Below are 18,329 nucleotides of genomic sequence, written 5' to 3'. Positions count from 1 at the left end.
TGAGCAGGCTCTGGCGTATAAATGTGTCTCTTTCAGGAGGTCTCAGGTGTCTCTTCAGCTAATACTGCTTCCTGTCCAGTCAACCAGTGTGATCGCTCTCTCTTGTCCACAGAGCCTCAGAGCGGACGCTCTTGCCCTGCAGCTCCCCAACGTGTGCTAATCAGTGTTATCTTAATAATTATCACTGGAAAGACCACAACTACAGAGAAGAACTGCAGACTTTTTCTCAAAGCAGGAAAGCTGTGCTTGTTGTGATTGTCCATGTTTTTGATCAGGCAGCCACTCAGATGGCTAACTGCTACCTGCCACATGTAATTGCATCAGTGGGCCATTTTCCTTCACGGTTTTGTTATTACGGCGTAGTTGTCGCAAACTGCATCACTTACTTCAAGTCTCCGAGTCTGGCTTTTCTCATCAGTGCGACGTGTGCAGAAAACACAAAACACACACACCTAGCAGTCCCCTCCTTTTTTCATCTCACTTTTTTATAGCATGTTACTCCAATCTCATTCGCTCTTCAGTCTAGTTAGCGTTTAGCATGCGTGTATAACATGAGGTCATTGTTTAAAGCGAGAGTGCCTGAGTGGTCAAGTTTACGTTGGCTCTCTTAGCAGCATGAAAATCAAATTTGCTAGTAAGTTGCAGAATAAATTACACAACTTGAGTAACATGACAATCCTGGAGTGTCACTGAACACATTGTAATCACTAAAACTGTAACTGGTTGCATGTTTTTACTCGACTGTCCTGCAGTTCAGTGTAAATTACCATTCTAAACAAAGCTGTTTACACTGGACAGTACTTGGGTGTTTCTTCAACTTCAAGCACTTTTACATTACTGTTCAAAAGTTTGGGGTCAGTTTTTAATGCTCACCAAGGCTGCATTTATTTGATTATAAAAAAACAGTTGTACTACTTTATATTTAAAAGAAAAAAGAAGAAAGTTGCACATATTTGTAAAGGTCCTTTGGCAAAAATACTCATAGTTGAAGAAGCACCCAAATACTTAATTTAAAACAAGTCTCTGATTGGCCATTGCATTCATTCACACAGCAGGCATGTGTGTGATTGGTTGCAACCCTTATCTGTTGCAAAAAAACAAAACAAAAAACCGTTTAGCCACAACAAGCATAGTCCTAAAAGAAATGTTTTAACGAACACTGTTACCTATTAGTTAATTGCTGCAATTATATATCAATTAATTGTGCAGCCCTAAGTGTAAAAGAAAATTCAAATTTTTAGCGCTCGTCTTGGCTCAGGTGCAGCAGGAGATGCAGACAGTGAGGCCACATCAAAGAGCTTTTCAGAGAATGTCGCCTTCAAAGAGAGACCATCCTCTGCTTCCTCTTCCCCCCCGTTTGCTGTCTATCACAAATCTCTTTCACACCAATTAGTTTCTAATCATGTTCCTCTTTATCTCCCTTTTCTTTCCTGTACTCCGACTCAGAGCTCTGATGTCTCTCTGACACGTGCATGCTGGAAGTGAGCATGTGCATGCAGCTCTTTAACACACAAGGTTGCTCTAAGTGCAGTGTGCACAGCTTTGGAAAAGACAGTGAACGGCTGTTTTTTGTCCAAAATAATAACAATTCTCCCTCTCTTTCTCTTTTACTCTCACTGACATTTTTGATGATGTCTGTCTCTCGTCTGAAGTCAGCACAAATAGGCTCTGTTGTGTTTCCAGGTTACCATTGCCACTTCTCCTGTTCGTCTCCACGGAGACTGTCAATTAAAGCGCTGTGGTAATCCAAACCGCCCCAGTGAGAGAGGCGATGCTCTGTACGTGTTAGGGTTAACGTAAGCGGGCCGCTCTTTGGTGGGTGGTAGGATGTGAGACAGAGAAGAAAAAATATAATAAATTGGTTTGGCACTGTTAGCAGGAGAGGAAGCTGTGCACTAGTTTCCTCTGAAATGTTTTGGAGCCACACACACAGAGAAGAGCAATGATTCAAGACCAGACCGGAGGAGTAGAGAGAACTACATGAACATGTTTTCAGAGAGAGGGGAGGGTCTCTGTGCTTGTTGAAAGCAACAGACCAGACATCTAACAGAATTAGGCCACATATCCATAGACACGGAGCAAACACAGTCGCCTGTGCTATTCCCAATTCCAGCAAGTGCTGTAAAAGCCCAGCGTTCTGGCTACTCTGTCCCAGATATGGGCTCTCCTCCAGGAGGAAGCCACAGGGGGACTCCCAGCTCCCTGGAGCTCAGAAACCAGCTGATGAAACCGACTCTGAGCCCTACAGCCTATGAAAGGGTATACTGAAATGGACAAATGCAGTAAAAGCTTAGTAAAACATTCAAAAAGGAATAAAGCCTCACAAAGAGTCCATCATTTAACAGGGCTCAATTGAATTTTGCAAAGCAAGTGCAGCGCAACAAGTAATTTGTCTATTCACACCGAAAGAAAAAATACTGCTTGACCCTCACTATATAGATTTCTCTATGGGCAGAGCTACAGCACAATACTAGAGCTGACAGGAACTCAGATTTACATGAAATGGCTGTTATTGCTTGATGAATTGTTACGCCTTGTTTGTACTCAGTCTTATGCACTGAAATACACAATGTGCATAATGTAATCTGTTTTATAAAAACCCACATCCTGCATCAAATTTAATTTATTATATGCGCTTAGTGCATCCATTTGTGTTTTTAGATAATATAAAAAATATAATTTTAAAAATAATTTATAAAAAGGATGTATTGTTTCTTCGATAACAATCCGTTCGCAAAGACTGCAGCACATTAGCCAGATTCTTTTAGCCAAAGCGATCTCAAGATATGCATTTTATCAGTGTGTGTGTTCTCTGGAAATCAAACCCATTGAGCATTAACATCATGCTCTACTAGGTTCACCAAGCAATGGAATGTTTCTCTAAGATTGAACCTTCTAGAGCTCAGGTGGACTCCTGCTGAGCTTATGCATGAGATCTAACAATTTTCCCTTTATCTTTCACTGACGTTTATATAATATCTGACCTTTACGCTCCAGTAAAGGTTTAATAATCAGAATATGCACCTGACAAATCAGATTAGCAGGTGGCATTTTGTCAAAGCCACAGCAGACAGACAGCTGAGCAAATGCGCTCTTTGTATCTGTTCAGGAAAATATGATGTGAAAGATGAGAACGAGAAAAGAGGGTTGATGAAAGATTATAGGGGAGGTAATTGCTGTCTTCATTATTTGTCATCTCTCTTTCACCCTCTTCAGACAAATGCGAGAGAGAACGGACATGAACTGTGAGCGGCTGTTGATACGTCAGGAATGATTGTGCTGTTCCGCCATTATTGCTCAACCTGTGCAGACACCTGTCCAGCCCCTTTGCATGCTGTTGTTTGATCTCAGATCAGTGAAATCATGTGTTTCTGTGATCCGTAATGAACGTCTCATAAATCTCAGCTGGACTGAAGTGTAGCTTCTCCTTTAAAAGGCATGCTACGCCAATAATAACGTGTTCATAAGTTGTGCTGACATGGCGATTAAATACATCTAAGGCCTTTCACTTTACTAGCAGCAGAAGGGTTACAGAAGTGTAGTTTCATAGGTTTTTAGGTTGAAGGAAAGCTGAAAGTGATTGAAATACTTGACAAAATGATTTTTAAAAAAGTCCACGTTGTATGTTTATCTTTACTGTCTCATGGCCCCCCTTTCAAGAAAATCTTTTTTTGTTGTACCTTCTTTGAAATGAAAGACATTCCACATTGCAAAAGGGAAACTGGTTCCAGACATTGTTCCATGTTGATAGATTACAGTATTGTGGATTAAACCGTGGACGATTTATTCAGTTATTAAAAAAAAAGAGGTACATTTATATTCATTTTTTTAATGTTTTTTTAAAAGGAAAAATTATAAAATGCTTTGATTTATACAGTTCATTGCTTAAAGATTTTTTTATTGATTTATGGAACATTTAGATGTATAGGGTTTTATTTGAAGAGCAGTCGCCCTCTTTCTCTCTTTCTCTTCAGTGTGAGTGCTTCTATTCACTCTCTCTTGTATTTATAAAAAAAGAGGGAGAACTAAAAGAGAGGCAACAGCAATCAAGCCAAATGCCTTTTCCGTTCCTGGCTAAATCACACCATATCCTTCCCTCTCACACCTCCTCTCTCTTCTTCACTCAGCTCTTTATTAAAGCCACCCTCCATCCCTCTCTCCTCCATCAGAGACCCAGCAGGCTACCTCCTAGCACTTATCGCTCTTTCGGGTTCGCTCTCTCTCTTTCTCCATTTCTCTTAAATCACACCCTCTCGCTGTCCGTCTATCCATCCATTCTTCCTGCAACCTGGCTATCTGGGCCTATCTTTCAAAAGAAATAAGAAACGTGCCACCTGGAAAACTGTGCAGGCTAATGTCAATCCTCGTAGTCCATATCTACTCTCATTTCCCTTGGCTCACTCTCTCTCTTCTCAGAAAGTTAATATTCTAAGCATGACCCTTCCTTATAAATTGACCCTTCACAGGGAGTTTGATTGACAGGCGATCTGACCAATCACAATCCACCATCCGCCGAATCTGCCATTTTTGTCCGACAAAGCAGTCAGGAGAGTTAGTAGATTAACGTTGGAGGATTTGAACTTGAAAAACGGAGTGTACTGACGTCTTTCCACGGTTAAAACAACATTCCTTATGTTCATTCATGTTTGTTTGATGCTATGAATTAACTAGATGGAAGAGATGAGGCTCTACAGCAATCTGTCACGACACATTAAAGAGCCATAAAACGGTATTTATTGTTTAAATTTCTTTAAAAAAATGACCAAATTTGAAAGGTGAGACTTTGTTTCATATCAAAATTAACCTGGTCTGTCAGCGCGGTGTCAGTGCGCTGTCAGTGTCCTCTCTGCTCCGCAATGTATTTTTCACTGCGTGAGAACATGGTGTGGCGTGAGAGCGGCGTGGCTTGTCGGACATAGCAACAGTAACTAAAGGGGGCGGGTCTGCATGTAAATAGTCAGGTCTGATTGAACAGTATGCACAACGCATGTCGGTGTAGCAAAGAGTCTCACACACACACCCACATGCACAAATGCAGTTGGACATTCATTTACTTTTCTATGATTGCATCTCTTTCCTCAAGCCTCCACTCAGTAGCATGTTACTAGTTATTTCTCCTCTCTCTGCCTTAAGCATTCCTCTGTTTTTTTACCCCTAGCTCTCTTATCGACTTAGTACCGTTCTGTAGTACCGAGTTCCCTGCTAGTGGTGCACCTTTGTCTTTTCACACCTGTCCATTAGCACCTGTCTGTCTATCTGAGAGTGCTGGTTTCTGAAGCGTTGCCGTGACAGCTGCTGCTGTCCTGGGTCCTGTGGGTGAAGAAGATGGTGTTGGAACACTGAGATAAGTGATTGACATTCACGCCTCATTTTCTCGTGGTCAGGTTCAGTGCCAGCCACTCGCTCTTTGCTTGGTAAAAAAAAAAAAAAAAATCATAACTCATTCGCTCACCACTCACTTAGACACTGCCCACTGTCAGCAGAGAGATTGGGGACAACAGCTTTGCATGTGTTTGTGTGTGTGTGTGTGTGTGTGTGTGTGTATATATAAAATAGTGTTCAGCAACATTAATTTACATATACACACAAATATTGCTGTTTATCGAGCAATCAGCCTCACCCACCCGCCTGTATGGTTGTGAAACATGGACTATCTATGCTCGACATGTGAAAAAGTTGGAATCTCTCCTTATTAGATGCCTGCAGCGCATCCTCAAAGTGACACGGCAAGATCGAGTGCCACATATTGAGATCCTGCAAAAAACGAACTGTTGGAGTATAGAAGCAACCCTAATGCTTTACCAACTCAGGTGGCTTGGTCATGTTGTGAGAATGCCACCAAGTCGCCTCCCATGTAAGGTACTGTACGGTCAATTAGATCTTGGCTGCCGTTCTGTAGGAGGTCAAAAAAAGAGGCTGAAAGACCAACTAAAAGGCTTTAAGAAGTGAGGGATAAAGCCCACATCCCTGGAAAGTAGTGCCCTGAATCGTACACTCTGCCAGCAACTTTGTCAGAATGGAGTACAAAGTTATGAAGACAGGATAACTAAACATCGCCTGTCTAAAAGACAGCAGGCCATGCTTGTTCCTGCCTTCCAAGACAATCAGGAGAAATTTGCATATGCCCTATCTGTAAAAGACAGTGTACTTCCCGCATTGGACTATACAGTCATCAAAGAACCAAAAATTATAGAAGTCGTAATGGGATGACAATGAACAACCTATATGTGTGTGTGTGTGTGTGTGTGTGTGTGTGTGTGTGTGTGTGTGTGTGTGTATGTATATATATATATATATATATATATATATATATATATATATATATATATATATATATATATATATATATATACAGTACCAGTCAAAAGTTTGGAAACATTACTATTTTTAATGTTTTTGAAAGAAGTCTCTTATGCTCATCAAGCCTGCAGTTAAAAACAAAACAAAACAAAAAACAGTAATATTATGAAATATTATTACAATTTAAAATTGTAAAGACCAAACCCCTACAGATGATCCAGAATGCTGCAGCTCGTCTTGTCTTCAACGAGCCCAAGAGGGCCCACGTCACTCCTCTGTTCATCTCTCTGCACTGGCTACCTCTCGCTGCTCGCATCAAGTTCAAGGCACTGACGCTTGCTTACAGAACTATCACAGGCTCAGCTCCCTCCTACTTTCACTCACTCCTACGAGTCTACATCCCTACCAGACACCTACGATCGGTCAACGAGCGACGTCTCGTGGTTCCATCACAGAAAGCCACAAAATCACTTTCCAGAACATTCTCATTTACAGTTCCATGCTTGTGGAACGCTCTCCCCACCCTCATCCGGAATGCAGAATCCCTGACAACATTCAAAAAACAGCTGAAAACCAATCTCTTCCGTGAGCACTTAACCTTATAGAAAAAAAAAAAAAAAAAGAAAAAAAAATCCTTTCCCTTTGAAACATCACTTATCAGGCTTATGCTACTCTGAATAATACCTGAACTTCGTATTTTGAGCACTTCCTGCGTTGTTGTTGCTTTTGCCTCTTTATGATGACTCGCTGAACTTAGTCCTAATTTGTAAGTCGCTTTGGATAAGGGCGTCTGCTAAATGACTAAATGTAAATGTAAAATAATGGTTCTCTTTTTTAATATATTTTAAAATGTAATTTATTTTTGAGATGCAAAGCTGAATTTTCATCAGCAAGTACTCCAGTCTTTGGTGTCTTATGATCCTTCAGAAATCATTCTAATATGATGATTTGATACTCAGTTATTATCAATGATGGAAACAGTTGTGCTGTTTAATATATTTTTTTGGAATACTTTTTTCAGGATTCATTGATGAGTAAAACGTTAACAGCATTTATTCATTAAAACAGCATTTATTCAAAATAAAAACATTTCTAACAATATAAATCGTTACCATCACCTTTTATCAATTTAACGCATCCTTGTTGAATTAAAGTACTAATTTCTTAAAAAAAAAAATAGTTATTGTTCCCAAACTTTTGAACGGTAGTGTATATTGTTACAAAAGATTTCTATTCTAAATAAATACAGTTCTTTTTAACTTTTTATTCATCAAATAATCCTGAAAAAAGTATCTCAGGTTATAAAAAAAAAATTAAGCAGCACAACTGTTTCCAACATTGATCATAAATCAGCATATTAGAATGATTTCTGAAGGATCATAAGACACCAAAGACTGGAGTACTTGCTGATGAAAATTCAGCTTTGCATCACAAAAATAAATTACATTTTAAAGTATATTAAAAAAGAGAACCATTATTTTAAATTGTAATAATATTTCATAATATTAGTTGTTGTTTTTTTTTTGTTTTTTTTTAACTGCAGGCTTGATGAGCATAAGAGACTTCTTTCAAAAACATAAAAAATAGTAACGTTTCCAAACTTTTGACTGGTACTGTATATATACACATACACATACACACACATACACATACACATACACATACACATACACATACACATACACATACACACACACACATACACATACACACACACACAGTGTACTGTATTGTTTTCATGCATATTTTTGACTTTTCACTTTTGGGAAGAGGTGTTCTAGTACTGTTCCAAGTGATTAGGTTTTTGCTTGGCAGATGGTAAAATGGGCAAATGATACATAGACTTTTGGCATGGATGATATATTGGTTTCAAATCTCTCATCGCCAATATTACAGATATTATTGATGGAGAGTTCTGGAAAAGCAAACAGTGTCACAAATGTAAGCACTGAATCTCAAATTATTTTAAATGTGACACTGTACAGTCAGTGAGTGAAGACAGTAGTTATACAGATAAAAACTGAAATTTATGTAAATATTCTTTACCTGGGTTGTAGAAGCTCTTCGCTTACACAGATGAAATACGGTTCCTCTAATGAAGACACAATTGCCTTATAATTTGTCTCTACATGTGAATCATTAAAATCACTTTCCCATATGCTTTATCATAAACTCCCACAGTTATTGGAGTGTTATTCAGTCTGAATTAAATTAAACCGGTGAAAATGACAAAAGAACATATTATGTAAAACACATGCATAAACTGCAGGGGGGAAAAGAGTACATAACAATTGAAAATAATGCAGGTGTTTGGTGGTCCCAGTGGGCATTGTGAAAGCTATATCAAACTACCCCAACACTGTCTAGACAGGTTTTTTTTTTTTTTTTTTTTCACAAACAAGCAGGAGACTTGTGATGGAAGCTACAGAGAGACCTGCAAACACTTTGTAGAGGCTACATAGTTCTGGAGCTGAAGGTGCACCAGACAGCATATCAAGAGCCCTGGATAACACTGGCCGATTCAGGAGTACGATACAAAAGGGGACAATGTTCAAAAAGATCCATGGCTGCGTTTACACTTGGCATTAACATGTGACCTGTATCCGGATGTTGTCCACATACACATTGAAAAGACAAGTGTAAACACGCTTCCGCGTGTCCAGGTTCGGAGGTAGTCGAGGACGCATTGTGATCGGGTCTCAGCGTAATGTAAACGCAATCCAGCCATCGTGTCTGCATTCACAGGTGGACGTCACACGAAACTCCGCCCACTGTCATTATTCCCCCTCCTCTCTCCAGAAATGAGAGCTGTGTGGTTTTGCAGTCGAGTGCGAAATACATATAGGCTACATCGCAAATATACTGAAATGTTTTCCTTCGCAGTTCGCACCCGAAAGTTGCAGAACCATTAATATTCTGTAAAGAACGCATTTTTCCCACCACAGCTGGCAACGTTCTCGGACCCATACGTTTATCTGTACCGTTTCCATTACGGCATCTATCCACATTATTTGTAGCCTACTTGCAGCATCTTCATCCTCCTCATTTTGGGAGATTTGTAAAATTGTACCCCTACTGAAAACCGTTTTTAAAAGAAAACCCACCATTTCAGGTCGACTTTGCACTGGAGCCATCCCTTTTTTTTCTTCTTTTTTTTTTGCGGGAATGTGAGATCCGATCTGTTATCCAGATACAGAAGCCACTTGGCGTGGACAGGTATGTAAACACAGTGTCCTGATTGGCTTATGATCCGATCTGCTTGATCGGATCACGGTGATCGCATGCTAATGCCAAGTGTAAACGCAGCCCATGTCACAGCATTTCTGGAGTTTGCCAAAAGGCATGACACGGCACAGTTGCTCATGATGGAAATATGGAAAAGATTTTGTAATCAGATGAGACCAACATAGAACCTTTTCTAGCTTCTAAGTGACATGTATGCTACAAATGTAGCATTGGCTAAACCATACCCGTAATATGTTGTTAAAAACTAAATTAGTGAGTGGATTATGCAGAATACAGGAAAGTTACGTGTCTGCCAAAAAGTGAATCTTATTATTTTTTTATTATTTTTTTTACAAAAAAGGTCCTAGATGCAAGGTCAGAAGAATATTTAAAAGCAAATCTGTCTGGAAGAACGGATGAAATGATGGCAGAAACGTTACAAGCCAGTACGTACTCTAGGGAAAAGACTTTGCTGTCATTTCTGCTCTACAAATTATTATTTTTATTATTGTCGTCATCATCATTGCATTATGTATTCTGTGCAGAAACATTTATTTTAAGCATATTTGATAGCAAACAATGTTAAATGTAAATAATTTTTAAGTTCTTTGGGAAAAAAAATCATAATGTCTAAAGTAGGATTTTTAATTCATTATGAAAATATAATGGATTCAATTTAGCAAGTTTGTATTTCTGTTGGAGAGTGCGGTGATAAGTTGTTGGTCTATCACACACACACACACACACACACACACACACACACACACACACACACACACACACACACACACACACACACACACACACACACTTTATCACAGACTCACTCTCTTTGTGTCTAATTGAAGCTTGGCTAGTAAAGGTCAACAGTTCTGTGCTTTCTCTCCGTTGATAGTTTTCATTGTGGTCAACTGCCCCTTCTAAACTACTGACAGCACTCTGTACAAAAGAACCTTCTACCTTCTCCTCTGTTTCACACAATTTCTCTCTCTCTCTCTCTCTCTCTCTCTCTCTCTCTCTCTCTCTCTCTCTCTCTCTCTCTCCCCATCGCTCACTTACTCAGACAATAGCTGCTGATTGAAAATGGCCTCACTATACTATCAGTGTATATGGCTGACTCTGTCTTGCTTTTTACAGAGAGCAACTCAACCGTGACAATGCTGCAGTCCCAAATAAGCTTCAGACAGCCCCTTTTATAAAGCCCCTGTAATTGTGTGTTTGCTTTTGCATTTTATATTTTAAGAAAACGCAGAAATTCAGATAGAATAGAGGAAGATTTCTTCTATTCAGTGAAATTCAGTGTGTATTTGCTTTAAAGGGAGTGACTGATGACTTCACTGAGGCTAATCCAAGACTCTTCATCCGTGTGTGTTGTGTTTTATTTTCTGTAATATTATCAAATAATTTTATTGTAATTACCTTTATTTGTTTTGTATTTATTATGATTGTTTTATTTTCTGTAATTTATATTAGATATAGTGTAGTAAATGTATATATCCAGAAGGATAAATGTACTATACTGTAGACTTGCATGTAACTAACCCTCATGAAATGATATCATGACTGTCAGGTTATACAGGTAAACGGTACTGGTTTAATTCTGAACAGCCCCTATGATAGGTGTCATAACTTATTGGTGGAGAAGTAGGCACTTCTGCAGCGTTAGCACACACGCTCATGTGCTTTTTGATTTGTTTTGTATTGTGTGCGTGTGTGTGTGAGCTTGCTGTGTCAGTGTAAAGATTAATATTTGGAGGTTACAGTGTCAAGGCCCGTAATGCTTACCCACGCGCACCCATCTAGGGGTTCAACACACAACAGACATTTTCTCATACAAGCCTTTCTATCCAAACCTGCTGAAAAGCACACTTTCCTGCCAACCTGATTTATTCTCTGTCAGTGGATGTGTGTGCGTGTGCATGTGTGTAAAGTTTTTGTGTAAGCAGCAGTGCGAGCATATACGTGATGTGTTTGTGACCGTGAGCAGTGTGGTGTTCCTCCTGCCTGCCGTGTGTCCCACAGGCCTCCTTGTGTCTGTGGAGTTGCTCTATGTGAAAGCCAGTGGCCTGAGGTTAACTGCTTGCACCACTCAGCTGTTTTTACGACCGGCCCTCCAAATGCTACAAAACACCAGCGGATTTGTGTAGAGGTGCAGAGGAGACGTATAGAGGAGTTTAAGGGCCTGTCTTGCCTCTCAAATTGTCCGAATCGACGCTGTGATATACCGTCCACAAAAGGCCTCTTTGGGGTTTTTTCCCTCTCTCTCTCTCTCTCTCTCCCCAGCATTCCTGCAGAGACCCTTAAGGCCGGTTTAAGTGACGCTATGGAATGCCCCTCCGCATCCTAATGTTTTCTCTTCTTTCTTCCTCTCTCCTGTAGAGAACGATGAGACCGGTGTGATGGATTGTCTGCTGGAGGCGCTGCAGTCTGGAGCTGCTTTCAGAGACCGCAGGAAAAGAGCACCCAGACCCCGAGGTGAGTCTACTCACACTCCACTCACATCCTGCCATCATTAGTTGTTCGTTCTTTCTTTCTTTCTTTCTTTCTTTCTTTCTTTCTTTCTTTCTTTCTCTTGGCTTTTTATTTCAGAGCTCACTGTAATGCTCGACTCTGATTGGTCAATTCCAACAGATAAACCGTTAAACCGCTAAAATGTACTGTATTCCGACTGCTTTTTTCTTTCATAGCTGTACAAGTTTCATGTCTATTTGCTTGTTTGTCGTTTAAATAGCTGTGTGATAAGTAGGATAATGCAGTCAGCTGGTCATCATAACAAAATAAACCCCTTCATGGTGACCAGAAACCCAAAGCAGAGTGGAGGGATAGCTGTGTATTTTTCTGTATTTTGTAGTTGTGCGTAGCAGCCTAAGGCATCCAGTGGTTTAGAGTCTCTTTTTCCAGTGCATTGAGGGGTGAGATAAGGTAGAGTGTATCTTCTGCACTCTTCATGTTATGTGTCCGACCTACCCAGCTGAGAGGCTCAGGTTTGTTGACTTCAGACAGCTTCAGACATGCAGTTAATGGGTGGCATATATCAGTACAAGCCTGACCATAAACTCTGAGTTTACTGTTCAAAAGTTTGGGTTGGTAAGAAATTTTGTGTTTTTGATATAAGCCCATTATGCTCACCAAGGCTGCATTTATTTTATAAAAAAAAAAAAGAGGAAAAAAATACTTTTTTTTCTATTTTAATATATTTTAAAATGTAATTTATTCCTGTGATGGCAAAGATGAATGTTCAGCATCGTTACTCCAGAAATCATTATAATCTGCTGATTTGGTGCACAATAAATATTTCTCATTATTATCAATGTTGAAAACAGTTGCTGCCTAAAAAATGTGTAGGAAAATTATGAATAGACGGTTCAAAATAAAAGCATTTATTTAAAATAGAAATCATGTGTAACATTATACCACAAACTTTTGAACATTGTTATACTGGATGTCTTCAGTTCGCAGACAAGTTTCAAACTCTTTAGGATGAAACCATTATTGTATATAGTTTGCCATACTGTGCACAATTTACAATTGATAGCTCTGTTCCAGTCAAAGTGTTAAAAGCTTTTTTCTTCTATAGAAATCAGTACAGAATCAGCCCCCCATTATCAGCACACTTCCTCTGGCATTACAGGACCCAGTAACAGAAGTTTAATGCTGCTGACCACCTTCAATAGAAATCAGTGTGCTGTCAGGATAGCCCAACAAACTGACCTGGCAAATCAGAAAGACCTTGTTAAACGCTGCAGGAAATTTCAACATTTAAATAAAAAAGAAAAGTATATCATAACTCTCCTTCTACTGGGAAGCAGGGCCTAAAACTAACTTTTTGCTACACCTGCCAATGACCGGTGACTTAAGAATATTTGCAGCCATAAATATTTTTCACCGGCCTTGAAACTATTTTAGCAAAAAAGGCACCATGACACCAACATTTTAGATACCAGTGAAGATTCACACTTCTCTATTCCAATTTCAATACCACAGCTAACACTATTAGCCTAGGGGAGGGGAGGGGAGAGGAGGGGATTGGTTGGTGGGTAGTTGATTTCATCCGTGTTTTCATGTTCTCATTCTGGCATGTTTATTGTCAAAAAATATATAATAAATAAATAGTCCAAAAAAAGAAAAAAGACAGCAGCAGAAAAAATATATTTACAGGGACCCTACAGAGTATTTAAAATTAGCAAGGCTTAAACTTTAATGTCTATGTTCTCACAACTTTGCATTGATAGAATTCATAAAAATATTATCAGCCAACTGGCTATTGACACAGTTTCATATTCTACTTGCCAACGCCGTTTTTTACTCGCATTTGGCACTTGGCGAGTGTTAATTTTAGGCCCTGTTAGGAAGTATAAGTCTAATATATGGAGAACAAAGGTGGGTTTATGTGTGAGAGTGGCACTCACTCTGTCTTGTCCCATGTCCTAATTTCCACAGATGAACCAAGACAAGTGCTCAACCCGAGTCCACAAAGACCTGTTCTGAAAGACTGCAACCACGGTAAAATCAGAGTTAATAAAAGAGAGAATACAATTTCTCTCTACTATTTGCTTTCATTTCTTCTCTTCGCCATTAACTGCATCAATTTTGCGCACTTACCCTGATCTACCAGCCATGCATTTTGAATGTGTGTTCTGTTCGGGTTAATGTCTGTTTTGTCTTCTCTCAATCATGCGTCACTCTTTTTATTGATATATTTTTTTTTTTTTTTTTTTTTTTTTGCTTGCTTGCTTATAGCTACTAATGTTCAATAGTTGGTCCAGATCAGGCTACTTGCTTATTTGAATGGCTCATAACAGTCCCTCAAGGCCTCTATAAACGCCTAGCAAAAGGGAAATGATAGCAAACGTTTTTTTTCCAGCTTCCTAAGCTGCTGGTCATAAACATGACAAGTGTTATAGTGTGATATAGGTTCAGGAAAGGCTTCAGACTGCTTCTTACTACAAATTTTCCTTTTCTACCCAAACGGTGTTGGTGTTGGTGCTCGCTGGCTGATACTTTGTGTTTCCATTGACTTGAGAGCTGAATAATGATTTAACTGACCATTATTTTATAAGCTGCCCACAAACAAACATACTGAATCATAGTCTTTATTTACAAGTACTCCTAGGTTTGAGAGCATATTTTAATATCCAATGTTATTTCATTCAGAATCTGTATTGCAAACAAAAAATCCTGAAAACTGTCTTAACTTTAGGACAACCTCATGTCCCAACTGTAAGATTATCATAACAAAATAGCCCTGTCTGAGAATGGCATCACATGTATTAATGATACAAGATAAAGAACAGCAATGTTTGATAGTGGAAAGACTTTTTGAACACCCAAATTAAGTGCTGCACTTTGACAACAAAATACTGATAAATAATTACAGACTTCCATGGAATATAGTGACATGCTTTGCCTTTCCTACCAAGCTTATCAAAACTTCTCTTTCTGCAGCACTTAATTAAAAGCTCACCTATTTTGTTTCTCCATTTTAATCTCTAGCATTTACTTGACAGCAGCTGCTTACGCGTCATTGGTTGCTTGGAAACAGACCTGAGAGTTGATTACCGAACTCAATGGGGCAGTTTAAGATTTCCTAACTACAGATAATATGAGCTTTTGTAAGATAGGATAATTATCTAAAATCAAGGTAAGATTTGCTTCTGTAATACAAATTTGTGAAAAGAATCCTAAATTCGCTTGACATATCTTAAGACTCAAGATAGAAAGTCTCTGTAATATGCCCCCATGGTGTCTATCTCCTCAGTGATGTTTTACATCAGCCGCTTCCAGTGTAGATAACTTCTTGAAATGTTATAAGGTATTTTTACGGTCTTCTTTTGGTTTAGCCTGCCCACTAATGTCACCATTCCTGGGTCAGTGTTTTTGACTCAGAAACTGCTTTTTCTTAAGTGGAAATGCACAGATTAGGGCTACATTGGGCCCTGGCTGCAGCACCATCACCTCCATCTTACTGGTAGAAAAGGAGTATTGTAACTGTAAATATTTTTTCAGTTTTCATATCTGAGTTGTCTCCTTTTTACTGCATGAATCAATCTTTTCTGTCTGCTTGCACGTTGAGTTTCGTTTTATTTCATCCAAACATGCTGCTTTCAACTGGTGTGGTTTTGTGATTGGACGGTTGATGTAAGTGTCGGGAGTCAGCAGGGTTATAATCAATGTCATGTGCTTTAGCTGTCGTTACCGCCAGGTGTTAATGTGTCATCCAGAAACGCGCTGTGTGCAGAGAATGCCACATTTCCAGTAAAACCGGACGCCCAGAAACATTGGGAAAATGTTTTGCTGAAAAGGCTTTCCCACTATTGTCTGTTGACTTAGCTGTTTTGGTTTTTCTTTTTCCATGCTCTCTTGGAAAGTTACAAAATTGCAACATGTTGCGCTCTGTTGAATCTTCCCTTTTGACATGAAAAGTATCAATGTAACCATCAATCCAGTTTTTTCTGTAATAAATGTGATCAGCGTTTGATGTGTAGTGGGAATCTGAGCAAGATTCAATCAAACTTCCCTCTGTACGTTTTCGCGTGAATTTCTGTTCAGATTGTTCCTGTTTTACCTCATTGACTTCTCAAGATCTTCAGTTTTCCAGTGTTATGTACAGTAGTGATTGTTCTAATATGCATCAGCAACATAACATAAACAGACTTGGCTGTCTTGTCAAAGGTTGCTTCATAATCGTTATCAAGGCACTTAAAAAATTAAGCTGTAACCCCATTAACAGTTATTGGTTTTAATAGGAGTCCCTGCAAGCATACAGGAATACAATTACTCCTAGATCTCCTCCCACACTCACCCAGAGCACTGATAAAGTCTGCTCTCGCTCCCACTAGTGTTCTCTTATGACTTATCTCAAATTAGATTGTGCGTAGAAAAGAGAGAGTGAATAGACAGAGAGAAAGATGTGTGCGTATGTGCGATCCATCATAAGAAAGACTGCCGCAGCTCACATTAACTCCCCTCATATGTCTCTCAGCAAAAAGTAATGAAGGACACAGGGCATTCTGGGATATCAAGTGTGGCGCCCTCCCCTCCGTGGTCCTCTGAAGCATCAGAAGAGATGTGGGAGTCTGGCTGCGGGGCAGGGCACTGGTGCCCTTGTCCCTGTGTTTTATTCTAGACTAGGCTGACTAATGGAGCCCCGGGCTTGTGTATGTTCATGCGGGCCTCTGCAGTTCTACAAGCCCCTCTGATGGCCAGGCTAATTAGTTCTCATCTCACACCAGGCTTCAGTCCAATTCATCTTCATTTCGGCTGTGCCATCTGCTTTTTAAATAAAACTCTAAAGTGTCTCTTGTTGCACACACTTTGTCCTCTTGGTGCCTCCCAGACTAAATGTAGCGCTTTATTTGCACTGAGGTGGATGATGAACTTGTCTGTCTCTGGAGAGTTTTGCCAGGCATGAGATATTGTGTTTGTGTGGAAGGACCTCTCATTTGTCTATGTAGTCAACATGAAATGCCATTTGCAAACTATTTTACTTTCGCTTTTGGAGGTTAAAGGTCAAGTTCACTCTCCAGAGCATCTCAACTTATCCCAGTGACAACTCTCCTTTCTCAAATATATCGTTATCTGCTATTATTGCTGTAACCTTTATTAAAGTAATCACAAATATTTTACAAAGGCTGCATGACATTTAACAGTGGCCTAAAACAATGGCTATAAAGCTACATTTGGCTATTTGTTAATACAATTTTCCACACAGCCTTGGTGACCCCAGCCGGAAAATAGTCATTTCAGAAGCAGAGCATATATTTACTATATAAAGGTTTACAAAAACCAACATGTATGTATTTAAATAATATACATTATTTAAAATAAGACCAAGAATATTCAATAAGTAAACAAGTTTTCATGTTGACTTTAAGATGTTATTTGCACATTATTTGAGTTGTCTCTCTCTAACGAGTTTTGTCAGATATGAGTATTTGTCAGATATCAGATATGTGTTAGTGTGACAACCTCATTCGTTTGCATCCTTATTATCTATGTATATTATTTAGTTGGTTCCCTTCCTTTCATTTGAAGTGTATATAAATCAAAATTAGATGTTCTGTCTCTTTGCAATATGTTTTTGACTGTCAGCTGATTGACAGTGTAATGAGTGCAGTGGGAAAAGACCAGTGGCTGAGAGAGTGAACACATGCTGAAGTATGTCAGGCCCGTCCCGTCCCTGTCCCCTCTGCCACTGTGTAGTGCAAATACCCCTCAGTAATTGATCTCCAGGGCTTTAGTGTTTCACACTCCAGTGGAGCAGCAAAGTGAATTAAAATCAAACACATCTGCAACAGAAGACACTGTATTTAACCACAAAAAATTAACTGGTCAGTCTAGTGTGTGTAACCATTAGAGTGGGAATAATATGTGTGGAATGTGTGTGCGTCTGTGTATAAGCGAGTTGGAATTGACAGACACAGGTCAGAGCAATAAGAGTTCCAGTGTCTCAAATCGAGTATGCTCAAATGCTGAGGTAAGAACACACACTCACAGATTCTTACATTACCTCTTTTTGTGCACTACAAACATCCAGAATGTGTGCTGTGGTCAAGATTAAGAAGTAAAATCTCTCAGACCAATCCTCCTCTCATTTTAGTAGCCTCTTTCCCTCATTCTCTCTCTCTCTTCATCTGTGCCTGAGGCAACACTTAAAGCCTTTAAGTGTGTCTGGAACCCCACATGCTTCTACCTGCTTTTTTTTTTTTTTCTTAGGATGAAGATAAAGATGCTTTATGACTTGAGTGACCAGGGTTAGGATAAGACTTGCGACAGAAAGAAGACGAGTGAATGGATTGAGGGAG

General features: G+C 39.3%; 1 protein-coding gene across 3 annotated transcripts in view; it reads left to right on the top strand.

Moving 5' to 3' along the window:
• Window positions 1-18,329, top strand: part of diaph3 (diaphanous-related formin 3) — a 330,760-nt gene that overhangs the window by 266,075 nt on the left and 46,356 nt on the right. For all 3 annotated transcript variants that reach the window (XM_082156057.1, XM_082156058.1, XM_082156056.1), the window contains 2 exons: window positions 11,905-12,000; window positions 13,966-14,028. In XM_082156057.1, the coding sequence (XP_082012183.1) occupies window positions 11,905-12,000; window positions 13,966-14,028 (159 nt within the window). The remainder of the gene's footprint in view (window positions 1-11,904; window positions 12,001-13,965; window positions 14,029-18,329) is intronic.

Source organism: Leuciscus leuciscus (assembly GCF_965113295.1).
Source record: "Leuciscus leuciscus genome assembly, chromosome: 23".
NCBI classification, from domain to species: domain Eukaryota; kingdom Metazoa; phylum Chordata; class Actinopteri; order Cypriniformes; family Leuciscidae; genus Leuciscus; species Leuciscus leuciscus.
This window is presented reverse-complemented; position numbering and strand designations above follow the sequence as displayed.